At 39.7% G+C, this 20390-nt stretch overlaps 1 protein-coding gene across 1 annotated transcript in view; it reads left to right on the top strand.

Annotated features, from left to right (window-relative positions):
- The window catches only part of MAPK1 (mitogen-activated protein kinase 1), an 86100-nt gene that overhangs the window by 40026 nt on the left and 25684 nt on the right, over positions 1–20390 (top strand). Inside the window, exons 2-3 of the mRNA XM_019710145.3 lie at positions 12534–12716; positions 14668–14857. Of these exons, the coding sequence (XP_019565704.2) occupies positions 12534–12716; positions 14668–14857 (373 nt within the window). The remainder of the gene's footprint in view (positions 1–12533; positions 12717–14667; positions 14858–20390) is intronic.

The raw sequence follows: 20390 nt of genomic DNA, 5'->3' as shown, positions 1-20390 counted from the left end.
TAAATTTCTTCCTCTAGATAAATATTTTTAAGCTGCAGTCTGATTTTATTTTGAATCTTACCTTTAGTTAATATGATCTTCATGCTTAGTTTAATGGCTGCATAATCACGTCACCTACGAGGTCTGCCAATTAGGTTCACAAACTCATCCTAGAAAAAGTGCTACATACCTCATCGCTGAATATCACTATGGCCACCTGCGAAGTACTCCCCTTGGGAAGCTATGCACTGACGCCAGCGCCTAGTACACCCTTCAAAGCAGTTTTGGAACTGTTTCTGGAATGCCCATCAGATCTGTCATCGTATTACCCTTGATGGCCTGAATGTCATCAAAATGTCTTCCTTTCAATACTGCCTTTATTTTCGGGTAAAGAAAGAAGTCATTGGGGGTCCAGATCAGGTGAGTAGGGAGGGTGTTCCAATACATTTGTTTGTTAAAAACTCCCTCACAGACAGTGCTATGTGAGCTGGTGCATTGTTGTGATGCAAGAGCCATGGATTGTTGGCAAAAAGTTCAGGTTGCCTAACTTTTCCACGTAGCCTTTTCAGCACTTCCAAGTAGTAAACTTGGTTAACTGTTTGTCCAGTTGGTACAAATTCATAGTGTATAATCCCTCTGATATCAAAAAAGGTTAGCAACATCATTACAACAAGTTCACGGGCTTAATTGTCAAACCTCATATTATATTAACACTTCAAAATATATTAATCCATATGGTTGGCGATACAGGCTTTGTTCTTTTAGACAGTGATGTAGTAAATATCTTCATATATCACCCGTATTAAGGATGCTCAAAGGGAGAAAGGCAGGTGGGTTTTTTATTTTTTTATTTCAATGTGCAGTGCGTATTAGGCTATATTAGGTATTTAGTAAATGTCAAATGATTGAAGTGGAATTTCACTTATGAAATTCAGTTAGGTAGTTTTCAGTTAACCCTTTTAGGAATATTTTTTATTTCATCAAGCATTCACCTTTACTTTTATGGGAGATTAAAGTAGCTAATTATGAAATGTTTATGTTTGCATCTACTCATTAAATTAGCCCTCATTATCTACATTATTTCATCAATTTTGGAACTATTATTTAGTGGGAATGCCTGTTTCAGATAAACTTATCTTGGAATAATGTTATGTTTACAGAAAGTTGCAAAAATGGGACAGAGGTTCCAATATGCCCCACCCAATTTGTTTCCGCTGATGTTAATTAATGTCTTACATTACTGTCACACATTTATCAAAACTCAGAAACCAACATTAGTATGTTATAACTCCCGACTTTATTCAGATTTTGCTTTTCCACTGATTTCCTTTTTTCTGTTCCACTATCTAGTTAAGGATACCACATGCATTTAGTTGTCTTGTCTGCTTCGTCTCTGGTGTGTGACTTTCTTACTCTTTGTTTTGATGACCTTGACAGTTTTAAGGCGTACTGATCAAGTATTTTGTAGAATGTCCCAACTTGGGTTTGTCTGATGTTCTTCTCATTATTAGCCTGGAGTTAGCGGTTTGGGGAAAGAATATCACAGGAGAAATGCCCTTCTTATCTCATCCTATCAGCGTTCAGAATGTCACGTGACATCACTGGTGGTGGTAACTGATGACTTGGTGAGGTGATATTTGCCAGATTGCGCAGCTGTAAAGTTAGTTTTTCCCTTTCCAAATTCTATTCTTGGAAACAAGTCACTAAACTTAGCCCACCCTACAGGTGTGGGGGATGGGAGAGATCAGCTCCATCTGGAGGAGAGAGTATCTACATATTCGAAATTCTTCTGTCAATATGTCTCTTCTCCCCCATTTATTTATGTATTTAATCAATCATTCATGTTAATATGGACTTACACATATTTCTTTTAAGCTTTGGGTTATAATCTAATACTGCATTATTTTGTTACTCAAATTATTCCAGTTTTGACCATTGGGAGCGCTTTCTGGTTGATTGCTTTGGTCCTGTGATGTGCCCCCATTTTGTTTTTTTGAGCACTTCCTTCCTTTCTGGCATTACACCATGCTCTAGGCTCATCTTGTATTTTCCCTGCTCTCACCCCTAGAACCAGCCATTTCTCTAAGGAGCCCTGGTTCCTTTTATTGGAGGCAGATATTTAGAAACCAAGATCTGGGCATGGGATATAGTAGAATATTTTCAACCCTATGATACTAAATACAGTGTTTCCCTGAAAATAAGACCTAGTCGGACAGTCAGCTCTAATGCGTCTTTTGGAGCAAAAATTAATATAAAACCCGGTATTAGTAGAGTAGAGTGAAATAAGACCAGGTCTTATACTAATTTTTGCTCCACAAGACACATTAGAGCTGATTGTCTGACTAGGTCTTATCTTCGGGAAAACAGGGTAGCAGTAATACGTTAGTAAATTAACTTGAGCAGAACTGTAAGTATCCAAGTAGTTGTCAAAACCTTCTGAACACAAAACAGAATTAGCCTTTTCAGTCAAATGACATCCTTCACTTAGCAAATCTTAAATGCATCTCTGGTCCATGTTCATTATCAAACAGTGTAAGACAGGAAGCGCCAACTGGCCTATGTTGCAGCTTATACCATATTCCTTCCTGGCTTTGAACTCGGGCTCAAGACTACATTTGAAATATCCTTGGGCCACTAGGAAGGAGTTCATTGGTTTTCCAGGGATCTTGGCGCTAAGGGGCTAAGACAGGTAGAAGCTGAGTTGTCGGGACCTGAAGTGCTTGTGGCTAACAGTTTGTACCTCTTCCAGTTCCCATGTGGCATTTGTGGCTTAACTACAGAATTTTGTTAGCAGGTCTTCCTTTAAAGGAGGCATCAGATAAGAACAGTATTTTGTTTCTCCACACAAATTGGGTTAAGATGCTATAAAGAAGACACAAGTAATTTATAACATATAGTTCTGCCCTTTAGGAATTTAGTCTAATTGGATGGAGAGCATTTCAACAGGACTGAGCTGGGAAACAGGAGGTTTGTGAAATAGGACCCACTCCCTCTGAATCTGCCCATGGCCACTATATCCAGAGCTGTGGCTCCCACCATCATTGCCAGTTGCTAAAAGGGCTCCTGCCTCGTGCACTGCCCTCCCCAGACATTCTTTAGCAATCTGCTACCTGAGGGACCTTCATAAAAACGTCAGTGTTGCCGTTCTTAAAATCTCTGCCTAACATCCTTTGGTGGCTCCCCAGGATAAAATTGTAGATAATCTAAATGTGGCCTGGCTCCTGCTTACACCTCCATCTTTTTACCCTGCTGTGTCCCCATGTGTCCCACGCTGCATTGCCCAGGTTCCTACAGACCTGTGTACCTTTACATGTGCCATCTGCTTTGCCTGAAATGCACCCTGCCTTCTCATCCCCCTGGCTATCTCTTGGGAGCCTTCTCTTTTACCCCACGTCATCCCCCAGCCTTCAACCAGTCTCCTGCTTTCATAACACCCTGTGCCTCTCAGTTGTCCACATGGATCTGCCAGTCATTCTCCTCCTTCCCTTCTTAAACAGTTGTCGCCTATACCCTTTTCTGTCCCCATTCCCCTCCTTTTACTTACACCCTTGCTACCACAAATCATCTCATTGCAGATTCAGTGAGTGCTTTCCAGTTTTTGTCTTTCTCAATCTCTCCTGTTTGGAACTCTCTCCTTTGGCTTCTGAAGCACCACTTTATCCTGTTCTCCGTGGTTTAGCACATGGGCTTCAGAGTTGGACAGCCAGCGTTCTCACTCCCTTATTAGTTACCACCTTCTCACTCTCTTCAGCCAGTTCCTCTTCCTCTGACTGCTCTAGTTCTAGCCTCAGACCTCTGTTTTCGATATCGTCTCCCCTCAGGAGTGCTACCACTATGGCTTCTGTTAACGGTTCCCATATCTGATTCCTAACCTTGATCTCTCTCCTTAATGATGCTGGAAGTATAGGACCTTCGTTTCCTCCATCTGAATCACCCGCAAGCATCCTTACATTTTTTAATCCAGAAGTTCAAGACTGTCCTTGTTGTCTCCTGCCCCCATCTTCATTTGTACCTCCCAAACCCAGGCCTGCCCCTGTTTGCAAGGCCTGGGTCAAGAATACAAATGGAGCCCCATATACCATATAAATCAAACCAAGAAACATTAACTGTAATAAATTCCCTCCTCCTACCATGACTGATAAACCTTAAAGACCTGGAAGGTCAGGTTCAAATTGAAAATTCTTGGGCTTTTTAGAGTTTGGTGCCAACAATTTAAGGCAAGCAGGCCTCCGGCGTAGCCCTTCCTCTTCTCAGCCCCAGCGCTGTGCCCCACGTGAGCTGGAGCTTGTGTGCGTGGCCACCAGCCTGACATTCCAGGAGCGGTGCACAGCCTGCAAACCTTGTGCACGCACTGGAGCAGCGGTCTCCTCTCAACAGAGCCGCCATGCGGGAGGCCTGCAGGGCCTTGGAAGCAGACTCAGGAGACGGGGACTCAGGGGCTCCTGATGGGCATGTTCCCCGAACCCCATAAATCTCCTCATGAGGAGGGGCCTGGCTGGCTGACGGGCACCGGTCCCCACAGATGTCCTGCTCATTTTTCTCTCCCTCCTCTCATTTTTCCTCTTGCCTTTCTTTATAGCCTTGCTCCTCTTTCAAAAGCTTGCTCATCCTTTAGGATATGGTTTCTACAGGCCTCATCTTTTAATCCTCTCCTTAATACCTTTATTTGGACTTAATCTACCCAGGCTATTATGTTTCAGATGTGCTTTACTATGATAAAGGAAGTGTATGTTGTCTGTTCCTGTCTCCTTCCCTCATTCAATTACAAGCTTCTTAAAAGTGGGATCATTATGTGTTTTTGCCACCAGTCCTAACATGAAGTCTCACGAATGGGAAGTTCTTCACCAGTGTGGCCCGACTCCACCACAGCTCTGGCATCACTCTGTGTTGTTGTGGCAACTGTATCAAAACAGGAAATGAAGTTGGTTTAGCATGACTCGTCCATAATTGACTCATGTTGGTTCCCTTTCTTACCTAAGTGATCACAAAACATCTGTTAAATAATCTACTCCAGAATTTTGTGGGCTTTTACTTCCACATTTACTGGTTAGATACGGTTCTGGAATGTGTTCCCCCTCAACCCAGGCCCTGGAATCAGCCATGTATCCAAAGAGCCTTGGTTCCTTTTTTTTAAAATTGCTTTTAAAGAAGTAATTGATGCGCAATATATTGCACGTATTGGAAGTGTACGGTTTGATAGTTTCATGGCCATGTGTCAGAACTTATCAACGCAATCAAGAGACTGACATATTCATCACCTCCCAAAGTTACTGTTTCCATTTGTGTAGTCCCTTCCTCCCAGCAGCCCCAGGCAACCCTACTGATCTACTTTCTGACTTGTTTGTGTTTTATATGACTAGAAGTACTTTTCTTTTGGTCTGACTTCACTCAGCATAATTGTTTTAGGATCTGTGTGGTTTATATCAACAGTTGATTCCCTTTTATTGACGAATAGTAGAAAATTGTCTTGAGAATTAAGTATGCTCACTTTGACCCCTTCCCATTCTGCACAATTTATGGATCTCAGTATAGAATTCATCTGGGACTTGAGGCTGCATTTATATAATGTGACTGGGTGATCTCAATAGCTGGAGCTCCTTACTGGACAGAAGAGGAGCAGACGGTGGCTCAGTTGATTGGAGCGTGAACTCTGGGCAACAGGATTGCTGGTTTGATTCCCACATGGGCCAGCGAGCTGCGCCCTCCACAACTAGAATGAAAACAACGAGCTGGCCACTGAGCTCCCGGTCGACCAGGTGGCTCAGTTGGTTGGAGCGCGGGCTATCAACCGCAAGGTTACTGGTTCAATTACCCCAAGGGATAGTGGGCTGCACCCCCTGCAACTAAGATTGAACAATGGCAACTAGACTTGGAGCTGAGCTGCGCCCTCCACAACTAAGATTGAAAGGACAACAACTTGACTTGGAGCTGATGGGTCCTGGGAAAAACACACTGTTCCCCAATAAAGTCCTGTTCTCCTTCCCCAACAAAATCTTTTAAAAAAAGAGAGAATGTTATTTATAATCTTTGCATTCTGTTAGAAAAGCCCTCGGTACGTACTAACCCAGTGCTGGGTATAAGTTCCTCCCTTTATTCAGGTGTTTGTGCATGTCTCGTTTAAATAATATACCCAATTCCACTTTTAAAGATTATTCTCTCAGGTGGGAATGAGGTTAAATTAAGATACTTTGTACCTTTTCCCAATAATTCTTTATTTTTAAAATATTTTTGTGTTGGTCAAGAACTCTAAAGTAATTGTGCCTTTTCCTTTAAAGAGTATTCCGGTATTCCACTAGTACTCTGCTGTGTGTTTTTTGTTTTTTTGTTTTTCTCCCTTCTGCACCCTCCACCCCACTCCAGTTCAAGCCGTTGTTTCTCAGTCTAGTTGTATAGGACACAGCTCCCTGACCCACGCTGGTGTTATGAGCCTTGCGCTCCCCCTGCTGAGGCAGCCAGTCGCCGGTCATCAGTGGGCCGCTCATGGCAGCTCTCACAGGCTGCCAGCCGCTCATGGAAGCAAACGGCATCCCATGGAAGCTCTCGCCGATCTCCGGTTGTTCGCTGCAGCTCAGCTCCAGGGAGAGCTGTTGTTCACAATCTTAGCTGTAGAGGGCGCAGCTCACTGGCCCATGTGGGAATCGAACTGGCGACCTTGGCGTTAGGAGCACAGCGCTCCAACCACCTGAGCACCGGGCCGGCCGTGTGTGTTTTTTCTAATTAAAAATTTTTAGGGGCAGGCCCGGTGGCTCAGGCGGTTAGAGCTCCATGCACCTAACTCTGAAGGCTGCCGGTTTGATTCCCACATAGGCCAGTGGGCTCTCAACCACAAGGTTGCTGGTTCAACTCCTCGAGTCCCGCAAGGGATGGTGGGCAGCGCCCCCTGCAACTAAGATTGAACACAGCACCTTGAGCTGAGCTGCCTCCCGGATGGCTCAGTTGGTTGGAGCGCATCCTCTCAACCACAAGGTTGCCGGTTCAACTCCCGCAAGGGATGGTGGGCTGCGCCCCCTCCAACTAGCAACGGCAACTGGACCTGGAGCTAAGCTGCACCCTCCACAACTAAGACTGAAGGGACAGCAACTTGACTTGGAAAAAAGGCCTGGGAGTACACACTGTTCCCCAATAAAGTCCTGTTCCCCTTCCCCAATAAAAACTTTTTAAAAAAGTAAATTTTAAATATATTTTAAAGAGATTCACATGGCTCTTCGGTCAAAACAATATAAAAAGATATACAATAAAGATTTTTGTTCTCCTATCTGTCCCACTCCAGCTTGGTATTCTGTCCCTCCCTCTACCACCTCTCATATTAGTACTTTGTGTATGCTTCCAGACTTTCTTTTTGCAAACATAAACAAATGTTAATATGTATCTTTCATTCTTTATTAGAAAAAAGACAGCATGTTGTCTACTGCTAGGCCTTTTCTTCTTTTCACTTAATAGATCCTGAAGCGCTTTCCGTGTCACTCCTTTTTTCAGCTGCATAGTATTCCACTGTATGGATACCCACTCCCCTATTGATGGACCTCTTTTTAAGTGGTTTGTGTTTTTGTTTTTGTTTTTTTGTTGTTTTTTTGAGATGACTGTAGAGTCACATGCAGTTGTAAGAAATACAGAGAAATCCCAGTTTCCTCCAATGGTTACAGCTTGCATAACTACATTATAATACCTACAGCTGAGAGATTGACATTGACGAAATTTACAGAGCTCATTCATGTCACTAGTTTTATATGCACTCATTTGTGTAAGTGTGGGTTTAGTTCTGTACAGTTTTATCAGATGTGTAGATTCATGTAACTGCTACCATTCTTTTTGACATCTATTGAAATGTTTGATTTTTTTCTCCCTTTAAAAAATTTTTGTTTTCTAACTGTAGTAAAAAACATAATACAAAATTTACCATTTTTAAGTATACATTTGAGTAGTTCTAAGTATATGCAACGAATCTAGTAGAATTTTTTCATCTTGTAAAACTAAATGTGTTCCCTTGAACACCATCTCCTTGTATCTCCCTCCCCTCCCCAGTCCTTGGTAACCACCATTCTGCGCTCTGATTCTGAGTCAGACAACGTTACATGCTACATATGAGTGGAATCATGCAGTAGTTTCATTTTGTGACTGGCTTCTTTCACTTAGCATAATGTCTTCAAAGTTTATCTATGATGTAGCATGTGGTAGAATTTCCTTTTTTAAGGCTGAGTAATATTCCAGTGTATGTGTATAGCACATTTTCTTTATCCATTCGTCCATCAATGAATATTTGGGTTACTTCTTGGCTGTTATGAACAATGCTGTAGTGAACTTGGGTGTGCCAATATCTCTTTGAGATCCTGTTTTGAATTATTTTGGATATATACCCAGAAGTGGGATTGCTGGATCATATGGTAATTCTATGTCTGATTTTTTGACGAACTTTCATAGTTTTCCATAGTAGCTGGACTATTTCACATTCCGAACAGTACACAAGCATTCCAATTTCTCCACATTCTAACACTTATTTTGGGGTTTTTGCTTGTGGGATTTTTTTTATTGTTGTTTTGTTGTTTGTTTTTGATAGTGGCAGTCCTTATGGGTGTGAGGTGATAGTTTGATTTGCATTTCTCTAATTAATAATTGAGCAACTTTTTATGTGCTTGTTAGTCATTTGTGTATCATCTTTGGAGAAATGTCTGTTTCACATGATGTCTTATTTTTCATTGAACTATTCTTGAATTCATAAATATTGGCCATAATAGATTATTCTTTTAATGTTATCAAATTATATTTACTTCTTTACTTTTTGTTGATTTTAAAGCTTGTGCTTACAAATGAAATTGGCCTTTAGTTTTGGTTTTTGTTCTTTATCATCAATTATTCTTTATTTTTTGGATTTATTTTTATACTTGACATACAATATTATATTATTTTCAGGTGTACAACATAGTAATTCAACATTTATATACCTTTAACCGTCTGTTACCATACATAGTTTTTACGATATTACTGACTTTATAACCTACACTGTACATTATTATTACATCCTCGTGACTTATAACTGGAAGTTTGTACTTTTTAATCTCCTTCCCCTTTTCTACCCAGACCCCCACACTCCTCCCGTCTCCTCTGATAAGTATCAGTTTGTTCTCTGTATCTATGGGTTTGTTTCGTTTTGTTTGTTCATTTATTTTGTTTTTTTAGATTCCACATACAAGTGAGATCATACAATATTTATCTTCAGCTGTCCAACTTCACTTAACACAATACTCTCTAGGTCCATTCATGTTGTTGCAAATGGCAAGATTTCATTCTTTTTTATGGCTGAGTAAATTCCATTATATATGTATCACATCTTCTTGATTCATCCATCTATCAGTGGACACCTAGGTTGCTTCCATGTCTTAGCTGTTGTAAACAATGCTGTGAACATAGGGGTGCATGTGTCTTTTCAAATTATTGTTTTCCTTGGATAAACACCCAGATGTGGAATTGCTGGGTCATATGGTTGTTCTTTTTTTAATTTTTTGAGGAATCTTCATACTATTTTCCATGTTCGCTGCATTAATTTGCTATCCCACCACTAGTGCATGGGGGTTCCCTTTTCTCCACATCCTTGTCAGCACTTATTTGTTGTCTTTTGGATGACAGCCATTCTGACAGGTGTGAGGTGATACCTCATTGTGGTTTTGATTTGCATTTCTCTGATGATTAGTGATACTGAGCATCTTTTCATGTGTCTGTTGGCCATCTCTCTGTCTTCTTCAGAGAAATGTCTGTTCAGGTCCTTTTTTGAAATTGTATTTTTTTTTATGTTAAGTTGTATGAGTTCTTTGTATATTTTGCATATATTGACCCCTTATCAGATATATCACTTGCAAATATCCCATTCAGTTAGTTGCATTTTTGTCTTATTGATGGTTTCCTTCTCTGTGCAAAAATTTTTTAGTTTGATATAGTCCCGTGTGTTCATTTTTGCTTTCATTGTGTTTGCCCAAAGAGATAGATCCAAAAAAATACTGCGCAGACTGATATCAAAGAATTTACTACCTGTTTTCTTCTAGGAGTTTTATGGTTTAAGGTCTTATATTTAAGTCTTTAATCAGTTTCGAGTTTAATTTTGTATATGGTGTAAAAAAGTTGTGTTGCAGTTCCCTTCTCGTTTGGAGGTGCTCTAGGGTTAATAAATGGATGTTCTTCTGGCATAGTCTAGGTGCCCTTTAAACCGTTGGTTTTTCATTGTACCCCAGCATGGGCAAGTGCCTGCAGGCCCTGCAGTGACCCCTCCCTCCCACTGCGAGTCAGCGATGGTTGGCTGGGGTTCCCATGGCGCCTCGTCTCCATCTCCTACCCATTTCCGTGTGTGCGCTCTTATCTGATGTACAGAAGCTGTCCGGTCAGCCCTCATTTCTTCTTTAGGGACAACACCTCTGTCTGTAGGTGTAAATTTGATGCGTTTGTGGGAGGAGGTGAGTTGGGGGGTCTTCCTACTTTGCCATTTTGGTACCGGCGGCACTTACTTATTTATTTTTAATAATTATTCGCCTTATAGGGATGAGTTAGGAAATTCTTCATTCTTTTAACCTTGAACAATTTATTTAACCTTGAATTTTTATTTTTGAAAACAGCAAGTTTATCAGTTAAAAGAAAAATATGACTATCTAAAATGAACCCGTCCAAAGACTCTGTAGTCACAGATGGGTTTACAATCCCAAACTGCTACCATAAGTTGTTTACAGGAGACACATTTAAAGCAAAAGCTGTAGCGTGGCAGTGGTTGGGAGAAGGGAGATGAGCAAAGATTAAATTCTTAGAGAAAAAGAAAACGGGATCGGTAATGCCAAAGTGATTTTAAAACCAACACTATTAAAGACACCAAATAATTTATGGTAAAAGGTATGATAAAATATGTAAAACAGAACTGAGAAATCCAAGGAGAAATGAGCAAACAGAGTCATTGTAGAAGAGTGTAAACTTTCTGTGATCAGTTTTCAGCAGATGGTGTAAACCAAAAAGACAGCAGAATGGAGTTAGGAGAACAGACCCAACCCCACAGACAGGGTCACACCTTCTTTTCGGGTGGGAACCAAGGAGGAGGATCTCATGCTTTCTCACTTGGTTATTATTTCATCACTGAGTGTTGATACTGTTGGAGGGGCGCACTGACCATAAGCCCTTCCCCCCAACAGTCTTACTCTTGAAAGCAAATTTATTGCCATGTTTGATTACCACGTTTCAGTAAAACTAGAAATTTATAGTGTTAAGTTTAAACCAATATCTTACAGAGATTTTAACCTCTGTTTCTGTTGTACTCATGATCCTTCTATGATTTGAATTACTCACAAAATTCCTAAAAATGTTCCCAATATTGAATAAGCTTGCTTAAGCAGCATACCCTTTTATTTATTTATTTATTTATTTATTTGCCTACCTGAGAATGAGTAGTTTAGGCCTTCATTCAGCAAACCAAAGCTAAATAAGATTTGCATAATGATTCTTTTATTTAAGGAAATCTTTTTCATATTAAAATATTGGGGGTACCTGCGTACAGTATATTAATGGTGTTGTGGGAAAATTGAAGTTGAATAAGATAAGGTGCCTCCTACAGCATAGTTTTGTGATGGAGTCAGGCAAATGCATCAAATAATTCTCAGAATAAGTAGACTGATAAATATTATAGAAGCACAAACTGGAGAATAAACTTATTTTACTGTTTTATATTTCTAACAGTTATGAGGAAATAAGAGGTAATGTCTTATTGCCTGTCAGTGTTATTTCATTGCTTTAATCGATGGACCAGATAATACGGTAAGCTCTTATAGAAAAGATGCAATAGACTACTGATCATAATATAGATAGTAATATTCAAGATTCAAATTCATCATAAAATTAAAGATATAATTATTATTGCTTCTGCTTGGAATTCAGATTTTAAGGGCAACTTTGGAAGAACTTGACCTTTGTTACAGCTATAGAGAGTATTTTTTTGACGAATACTTACAGGTTTTGTTATAAAACTCCCCAGATACCTTGGTTAAATTTCTTTGGGGGTGAGGGGAAAGAAAGAGTCATGTCATTTTGCAAGTAAGACAGAGTTGGTGTGAGCATTCAAGGTGTCCTCTTGAGTCCATTTTTGTGAGAGATGAAGATGTAGTTGATGGTCATTGGGATGTTTGTGCTGAGTCAGAGGAATCCGGTACAACAGTAGGGAGTTGTTTTGGAGGCAGGAATGGTTCATCTCACCAGAACGCCATTGTTGTTAAAAGTCAATGGGAAAGTGGTTTTGCGTATATGTGGCATAAACCCATGTTGCTGGGTTTATGAAAATGGGCATCCACAGTTAGCAGGGCCAGGCAGGCCCTGGTAGGTTTGAGATTCAGTTTGTGCTATATGGTGCCAGCTGCGTCCTCCCTAGCTTGAGGCCTTTTTGTGGATAATGTACATACTGTCTTCATGTGTATGAAACAGGTATTTACCCAGAGTGCTAAACATTTACTACTTCACCAGTTTGCATTCTTTCTGCCAAGATGTTCTGACAACTGTTTTTAATGCCATCTCTTCCCCTCCTTTTTTTCTTTTTTTAGCTCTGCTTATGATAATGTCAACAAAGTTCGAGTAGCTATCAAGAAAATCAGTCCTTTTGAGCACCAGACCTACTGCCAGAGAACCCTGAGGGAGATAAAAATCTTACTGCGCTTCAGACACGAGAACATCATTGGAATCAATGATATTATTCGAGCGCCAACCATCGAGCAAATGAAAGATGTGTATCCTTTTCAGACAGCTGACTCCACTGTCTGGTCACCTTATTTAGTAAATGTAACTTGAAGTGTCCTGGACTTACCAGAACAAAGGAAAAGTATATAAAGCACTTTTAAAGGGAAATTGTAATCTGCTTGCCATTTACTATAACACTTGCATTATATAAAATTTTTCTCTGATTCCTTTTATCTGTTGTAACTATTTTTAGTGTCTTGGCAAATCTGATGTTTTTACTTGTCAGTTTCAGTAAAGATTTCTTTAAATGTAATTATGGAAAATCTTGGTTAATACTATTTTCAAGCATGTTTTCTCCATTCAAGATTTGGTTTGTAATGGTGAGAAGGAAAAGAAAGAGGGTACCCTGGATATTACCTGGTTAAATCGAGACTCTCCTGATCTTAAACAGAGTCATTTTGTTTCTAGGTCTCAGTTTTCTCATCTTTAAAATTCAGTTACTAGTCCTCATGATCTTAAGGCAATTCAGCTCTGAAATTGTTATTAACTGTGACCAGCATTTAGAAATACGGGCTAAGCAGGTCCAGAAAATACTGCCTGGGTAAAGACTACATTTGAAAGACAGAGAGGGGTATTATATGTACTGAAGAGGATCTGCCAGAAGAAAATTCCGATTTCTGTTAGTACAGCATTCCTACCACTTTGCTTAATTTGAATTCTGCCCCTCCCGGGAGAGGCAGCTCACTGTCTCTAGGCAGCCCTTTCCATTTTTAAACAGCTCTGGTAATAAATTGTAGTGATATTTTAAGTGAAATGCCTCCTGCTGCTACCACCTGTTGTCCTGCTTTACCTTTTGTCATAAAAATCAAATCTCTTTCAGATGACAAGTTTTCAAGTCAGTTTCCTTTGAATCCCATACTACCGTGTTTCCCCGAAAATAAGATCTAGCTAAGATCAGCTCTAATGTGTCTTTTGAAGCAAAAATTAATATAAGACCCGGTCTTATTTTACTATAATATAAGACCGGGTATAATGTAATGTAATGTAATGTAATGTAATGTAATGTAATGTAATGTAATGTAATGTAATGTAATGTAGTATAGTATAGTATAATACTGGGTCTTATATTAATTTTTGTTCCAAAAGACACATTAGAGGTGATTGTCTGGCTAGGTCTTACTTTCGGGGAAACACGGTGTGTCTCATCTAGCATGAATCTGTAGGAGACATAACAATAATATTTACACAGAAATGAATAAAAGAAATGCAAAAACATTGCTAATGAAATATTATTACGGTGAAGTTAAAAGCTAAAGGATTTTATGATTTAATTCCTATAAGAAAGAAGTTAGCCATAGCTAAAATTCTAGATACTTAGATACAAGGAGAGGCATGAAAGCAAGAGGGTCAAAACTAGCACAAGTTCCTTCTTAGCATGACTTTCCCATAGTCTTATTTATTTAGGATCTTAACATTAATTGAATAATCAAATAAACTGAGGGTTGAATTTAGTAGCAATATGTTTTAGGCCTGTATTTCCAAAAGTTGGTTGATTTTTAAGGAAAAGAAGGGGACAAGAAGGAAGGTAAAAGAACAGTGACATTACAAGTTACTGCTGGGCCAGAGAGAGAGGAGGAAATATATGATGCTTTCTCCCAGTCCTTTCCAACAAGCCTTCGAAGGGCTTTATTGTTGGTGAATAACTTGGAGAACAGGGAAGCCGAAACTTCAAGATTAGCCTATATTTCCATAACAGCCTGTTTCAGGTTTCAGTTTAGGCCCATAATCAGTCATACCACGCAGTTATAATGCCTCTTGTCTCAAGAGGAGTTAATTACTTCAGATACCTTCCATAAGAGCATACCAAGTTTTAGTTTCTCATTTCCCTCGTGGGCCTCATGATATAATAATGGACCTTTGGGGGAAGGGGTTCATTTTGTTTTCAGTGTTTTGCTAAGTGTGACTAGCTATTTGGTGTGTTACCTTAACCTGTCCAAATAGATATATAGTACAGGACCTCATGGAAACAGATCTCTACAAGCTCTTGAAGACACAACACCTCAGCAACGACCATATCTGCTATTTTCTTTACCAGATCCTCAGAGGGTTAAAGTATATCCATTCAGCTAACGTACTGCACCGTGACCTCAAACCTTCCAACCTGCTGCTCAACACCACCTGCGATCTCAAGGTCAGCCAGGTTATTTACTCTTAGGGTGATATATATGGAAAAAACTCTTTTACTGGGGCATGTTTCTATTTATTGTTACTCATATTTAAAGTTACACCAGAAATACATGAAAACATTCTTATGGCAAAAAGAAAAAAAGCTAGAGGAAATTCTCTTCCTTTCCATCCCCTTGCTCCTTCCTCTCCAGAGGTAACCACTGTAACAGATTGGTGTATTTTTTTCTTATGCTGCTAACATACATGTGTACTTCTATACTTCTATAAATAAATAGGATCATGTGCATTATGTGTGTAAGTTAAAAAATGATGTTTCATTGGTCGATTTTTTTCAATAAACTTTATACCAAGAATCCTCAAAAAACCTCAATGACTTTAATACCTAATAAGGCATTCCCAGTAAATATGGAAACTCTAGACCCTTTATAGTCCTGAGAATTCTCTTGAAAATGGGCAACAAATATATTTCTATTTTAATAGCAGAGCTAAATGAGTAAGGAGATCTACAGATTTCTTAGATATGATGAAGGGATGTGGATTCAGTCTGCTAAAAATGCATGTGAATTCAAGAAGACCTAGATAAATGGCAAGACATCCCATATTCATGGATTGGAAGACTTAGTATTGTTAAGGTAATAGTACTCCCCAATAATCTATAGATTCATTGTAGTCCCTGTCAAAGCCCCAGGTAGCTTTTTTGCAGAAATGGACAGGTGGTTCCTCAAATGCATGTGGCAATGCAAGAGGCTCTGAATAGCCAAAACAATCTTACAAAAGAATAAAGTTGGAGGACTCACACTTCCTGATTTCAAAACTTTACTACAAAGCTGTAGTAATCAAGACAGTGATATTGGCGTAAGAGTATTCATGTAGCTCAAGGGAATAGAACTGAGTCAATAAATAAATCCATGTTTATGATCAACTGATTTTCGATAAGAATGCCAGTATAATTCATTGGGGAAAGAATAGTCTTTTTAGTAAATGGTGCTAGAACAGTTGGATAGCAATATCCAAAAAAATAAGATTGGACCCCAGCTCACTCACATCATGTATAAAAATCAACTCAAAATGGATCAAAGACCTAAATTTAAGAGGTAAAACTAGAATATAGTTAGAAAACATAGGAGTAATCTTTGCAATCTTGCGTTAGATGTGACATCAAAAGTACAAGCAACAAAAGAAAAATTCTAACCTTGATTTCAAGGTTAGAAACTTGTGCTACAAAGTAAATGATCAAAAAAGTGAAAGATAACCCACAGAATTAGAAAGTATTTGAAAATCATAGACCTGATAAGAAACATCTAGAATATATGAAAAACTTACAACTCAACAATTTAAAAATAAATAACCCAATTTAAAAATGGGTAAAGGGAAGGGGTGGCCAGGCCAGTTAGCTCAGTTGGTTAGAGTGCCTTGCTACTAACACCAAGGTTGCTGGTTCGATTCCCGCATGGGCCACTTTGAGCTGCGCCCTCTTTAAAAAAACAAAACCAAACCAAAAAAACAGGCAAAGCTCCTGAATAGAAATTTATCTAAAGAACATATACAAATGGCCAATAAGTACATCATTAGTTAGTAGTAAATCAAAACGACAGTGAGATACCACTTCATACAAACTAGGATGGCTATAATCAAAAAGTCAAATGATAAATATTGGCAAGGAATTCACTCCTTCATGTATACCTAAGTGAAATGAAATGAAAACATGTCCACACAAAAGCTAGTACACAAATATTCATAGTAGCAAAATAGCCCAAAAGTTGAAACAGTTCGAATGTCCAGATGATGATGAATAAGTAAAATGTGGTAGATTCATACAATGGAATAAAAAAGAGTGAAGTACTAGTACATATTACAACACAGATGAATCTTGCAAACATTGTAATGTAAGTGAAAGAAGCCAATCATAAAGCGCCACATACTGTATAGTTCCATTCATATGAAATGTCTAGAACAGACAAATCTATAGTGACAGAAAGTAGATTAGTGGTTGCCTAGGACCGGTAGGATTAGAAAGAGACTGCTAATGGGTACAAGATTTCTTTCTGGGGTTATAAAAATGTTCTAAAATTGGATGGTGGTAATGGTTGTATAACCCTGTGATTATAATACCAAAATCCTTTGAATTGTATCCTTTAAATGGGTGAGTCTATGGTATGTGAATTATAGTTCAATAAAGCTGTTTAAAAAGTACATATAGATTTAAAGCAGTGATCATTTCTTGGACTTCAGTTCAACAGACATTCCTGTGAGAAGCCCAGTACAGTATACTTGGCAAGGGAGATGAGTGTCTGTCCCTGAAATCTGAAAACGGATAGGTCAGAAATCTGAAACGATAAATGATTGTAATATCTGCTGTAACTGAGATATTGAAAAGCATGGTGTACAAACGCAAAGACGAGAGGCGGGTTAGTTCTGGCTAGGGCTGTGAGAGGCATCAAGAAGAAGGAGGTATCCCTCTAAGGATGGAAAGGCTTTCAGTAGACGAGTGGCTATGTTGGGCATAGGATATTGGAAGCAGAAGGAACAACAGAAATAAAGGTAAGTAGTAAGGGACTAATGCACGAACTGAGACCTTCTCTGTGTGGCTGCAGCTTTGGATGAGTAACAGGGAGTCACTGACACTGAGCTGGAGAGGTTGGTTGGAAGTAATCATGGAGAGCCTTCTGGAACTATCTAAAAAAAAGGCAGTGGGTTCTGTCATTAGGTGGTCAGCTTATCTGCTGTCATTGGGGGTTTAAAACAGGGTGGCTGACATACTGTCAGCTTCCTACATCAGAAACGGTTGGATTGGACTCTGTTACCTCTTAGGATCCTTCCAAATTAGATTCATGTATTTTCCACATGGGATGTAACCAGATCCTTTCTGATGGATCTGTGCAATTAAAAGCCAGGTGAGAACAAAAGGAATGAAGGTCCTTTTAGGATTGGCCACACTTTGTTGGCTCTTAGTGATTTTCTTGAAAAATTACAATGAATATTTTTCTGTCTCCTAGTGTTCTTTTTTCTTTCTGTTTCTTTCTGCCACAGTGTTATTATGGCAGTTTGCTTTTGTTTGTTTTTGGAGAGAGATTTTCAGTGTTTAAAGTATATAATATTTCTGGGGAAAGTTGACTTACTTTTGCATGAAGATGCTCATCTTTAAGAAGACGAATGGCGGGGAAGGGAGGGAAATAAAAAAGACGACAAATAGAATCACACTTCTTTGTTTTCTCTATACTGTGGACTTCTCTTTATGTAGGGCCATTTTATTCACTACTCACCAAAATTTACACCTACACTGCTAGGTGTATTCTTGGTCATCTGCACTATTCCAGGCATTGTTTTTAAAACCCAATTTAATACACAGACTCAGAAACACAATAGGAGGGTCTAGATATTTACGGCAGCATAATTCACCCGTTTCAAAAATGTACATGTAGGCTGTGCACTGTTCACATGGGCATAAATATTCCAGAGAGAATCTCATTCCAAAGATGAGTGTGGTATGTCACTAAGTCACAGATTTGTCATGGTGAGCATGTCCAAAAGGCAGGTCAGGGTATGGTGGCAGTTCAGGTGATCTGGGTTGAGAAAACACCGATAGGGAAAAAGTCTTCTCCGCTTGAGCTCTGGAGTCACTGTACACCCATCACATCCTCAGTACCTTGGGGTCATCCTGCTGCTCATCCCACAGGCCCCTGTGCCTAGAAAGTTTGTAACCTGTGGCCTTACTCACCTCTTATTATTTAGGGTCTTTTGAATTTTCAAATAGGTAATTACGTCATTTCTTCCTTTTTCCTTTGCCTTATGTGTTACTGAAGTGTTTCCTACTCTTGAGCCCTCAGATTATCAGCTCTTCTCAGTGTCTTAGGCCTTTAACTATGAACCCTGGTATCAGTTAAGGCCAATAGCAATGAGCTTTCTTTTTGGTTTCCATAAACATGCTTTGCATTTTTTATCTGAAGCCCTGAGACCCAGCAGATGCTGGCCTCTCAGGGCCCTCCTGGCTTCCTCTCTTGTAGACTTTCCCTTTATGTCTCAGGACCACAGACACAAGAGATTGGAAAGTCTGCTAACTTCTTTTTGGTGAACTGCCACGGAGATGTGTTCTCCAGCAGTCTGTGTCCTTGCTTTTTGCTAGGCTGAGCCCACAAAAATCCCATTAGTCTTGGGATGCTGGGATCGCAGCATGTGTGGTTCTGGGTGTGCCTGGACTCTGGAAGATACGAAATGAAACCTGTCTTTGGAGCTTCCTTTGTTTCATGAAAATTTGAATTTACATTGCCCAAAGAGTAGCCAGGTAGGAGGACTATAGGTCATTTTATGTTTCTTGTACCATACGCTTGTCTGTCTCCTTTCTATTGTCTTATCTCCTTATGACAAGGAATTGTCATAAATATTACTGCTTTTTTTATTGAGAGAGAGAAAGAGAGATGGGAGAGACACGATCAGGAAGATGGCTTGGTGGCAGTTTGTAAATGGTCTTGAAACTCGTGCTTAAAGAATGTGGACTTCATTCAGTAGGTAGAGGTGATTGGTTAAAAGATTTTTGAGCCAGAGAGGTGACTTGTATTTTAGAAGTAACACATAGGCAACAATTTAGCTTTCGTCTAAGTCAAGAGGAGTGTGGAGACATCAGCCTCAATATTTGTCCTCATTGACCTGTGAATTTATTTTATTCTGATTTCTAAAAATATCTATGTGGGATTCGTTTTGTGATTCAACTGATCCACAAAAAAATGGATCAAGTCTAGACCCAGCCAGTCTGTGTGACACGGTGCCTAGAGAACAGTGAAGGGTCTGTGGCCGTGGTCTGGGGCTTGTGCTCGTTTCTTTCTGCTGACAAGACACAGTATTTCTTCTCTGCATGATTCAGAATGTGGCTTCAAGTGTCCGTTTATACTACAGAAGGCACACTGAGTGGTTAGCTCTGTTTGAACTTGAATCAGAAAATAAAGTGTTAGCCCTGAAGAAAAGAGAAACTACGGATCACAGATAGTGAAAAGTTCAGGCCACACAGAATTGAAATGTATCCATGGTAGTCCAACATAGCAGGTGAGGGCTCTGAATGGCAGAGATGTAAGAAGAAATCAATCATTCATTGCTTCTCTAAGTTGGAAATCGTGCCAGATGGGATCATGTTGCTGGTGAACCTCCTGGGCACAAGTACTTAGAAGGCTTCCTGCAGTTTACTTCAGGAATTGGTACAAAAGATTCTAAAGAAACAAATAGGGTGCAGGTACATGAAAGCCTCAAGATAAAGTAAGCCAAACTTAGAACTCACGGTGATCCCCCTTAAAAGCTTATGGCCATACATCAACCAGATCCTCTGACAGGCCCATGGGTGTCAGGGGTGTACTGGCATTGGCAAGCAAGCCAGCTTTGAAAGGTGAGACCAGTGCCTGTGGTGGAGGTTATGTAGACTGAACGAGTACAGGGGCTAGAGTTAGCTGTCAGAGCCATGGAGCGGGACTCAGGATTGCCTCACTGCACCTCTGTGAGAGTACACATAGAAAGTGGCCTTTGAAATAGTGACTGGGGAAGCAGATGTGCTA

Source organism: Rhinolophus sinicus, chromosome 9 (assembly GCF_057876585.1).
Source record: "Rhinolophus sinicus isolate RSI-liver-muscle chromosome 9, RSI-T2T, whole genome shotgun sequence".
NCBI classification, from domain to species: Eukaryota; Metazoa; Chordata; class Mammalia; order Chiroptera; family Rhinolophidae; genus Rhinolophus; species Rhinolophus sinicus.
The sequence above is the reverse complement of the archived record's forward strand: the minus strand, read 5'-3'. Positions and strand labels throughout refer to the sequence as shown.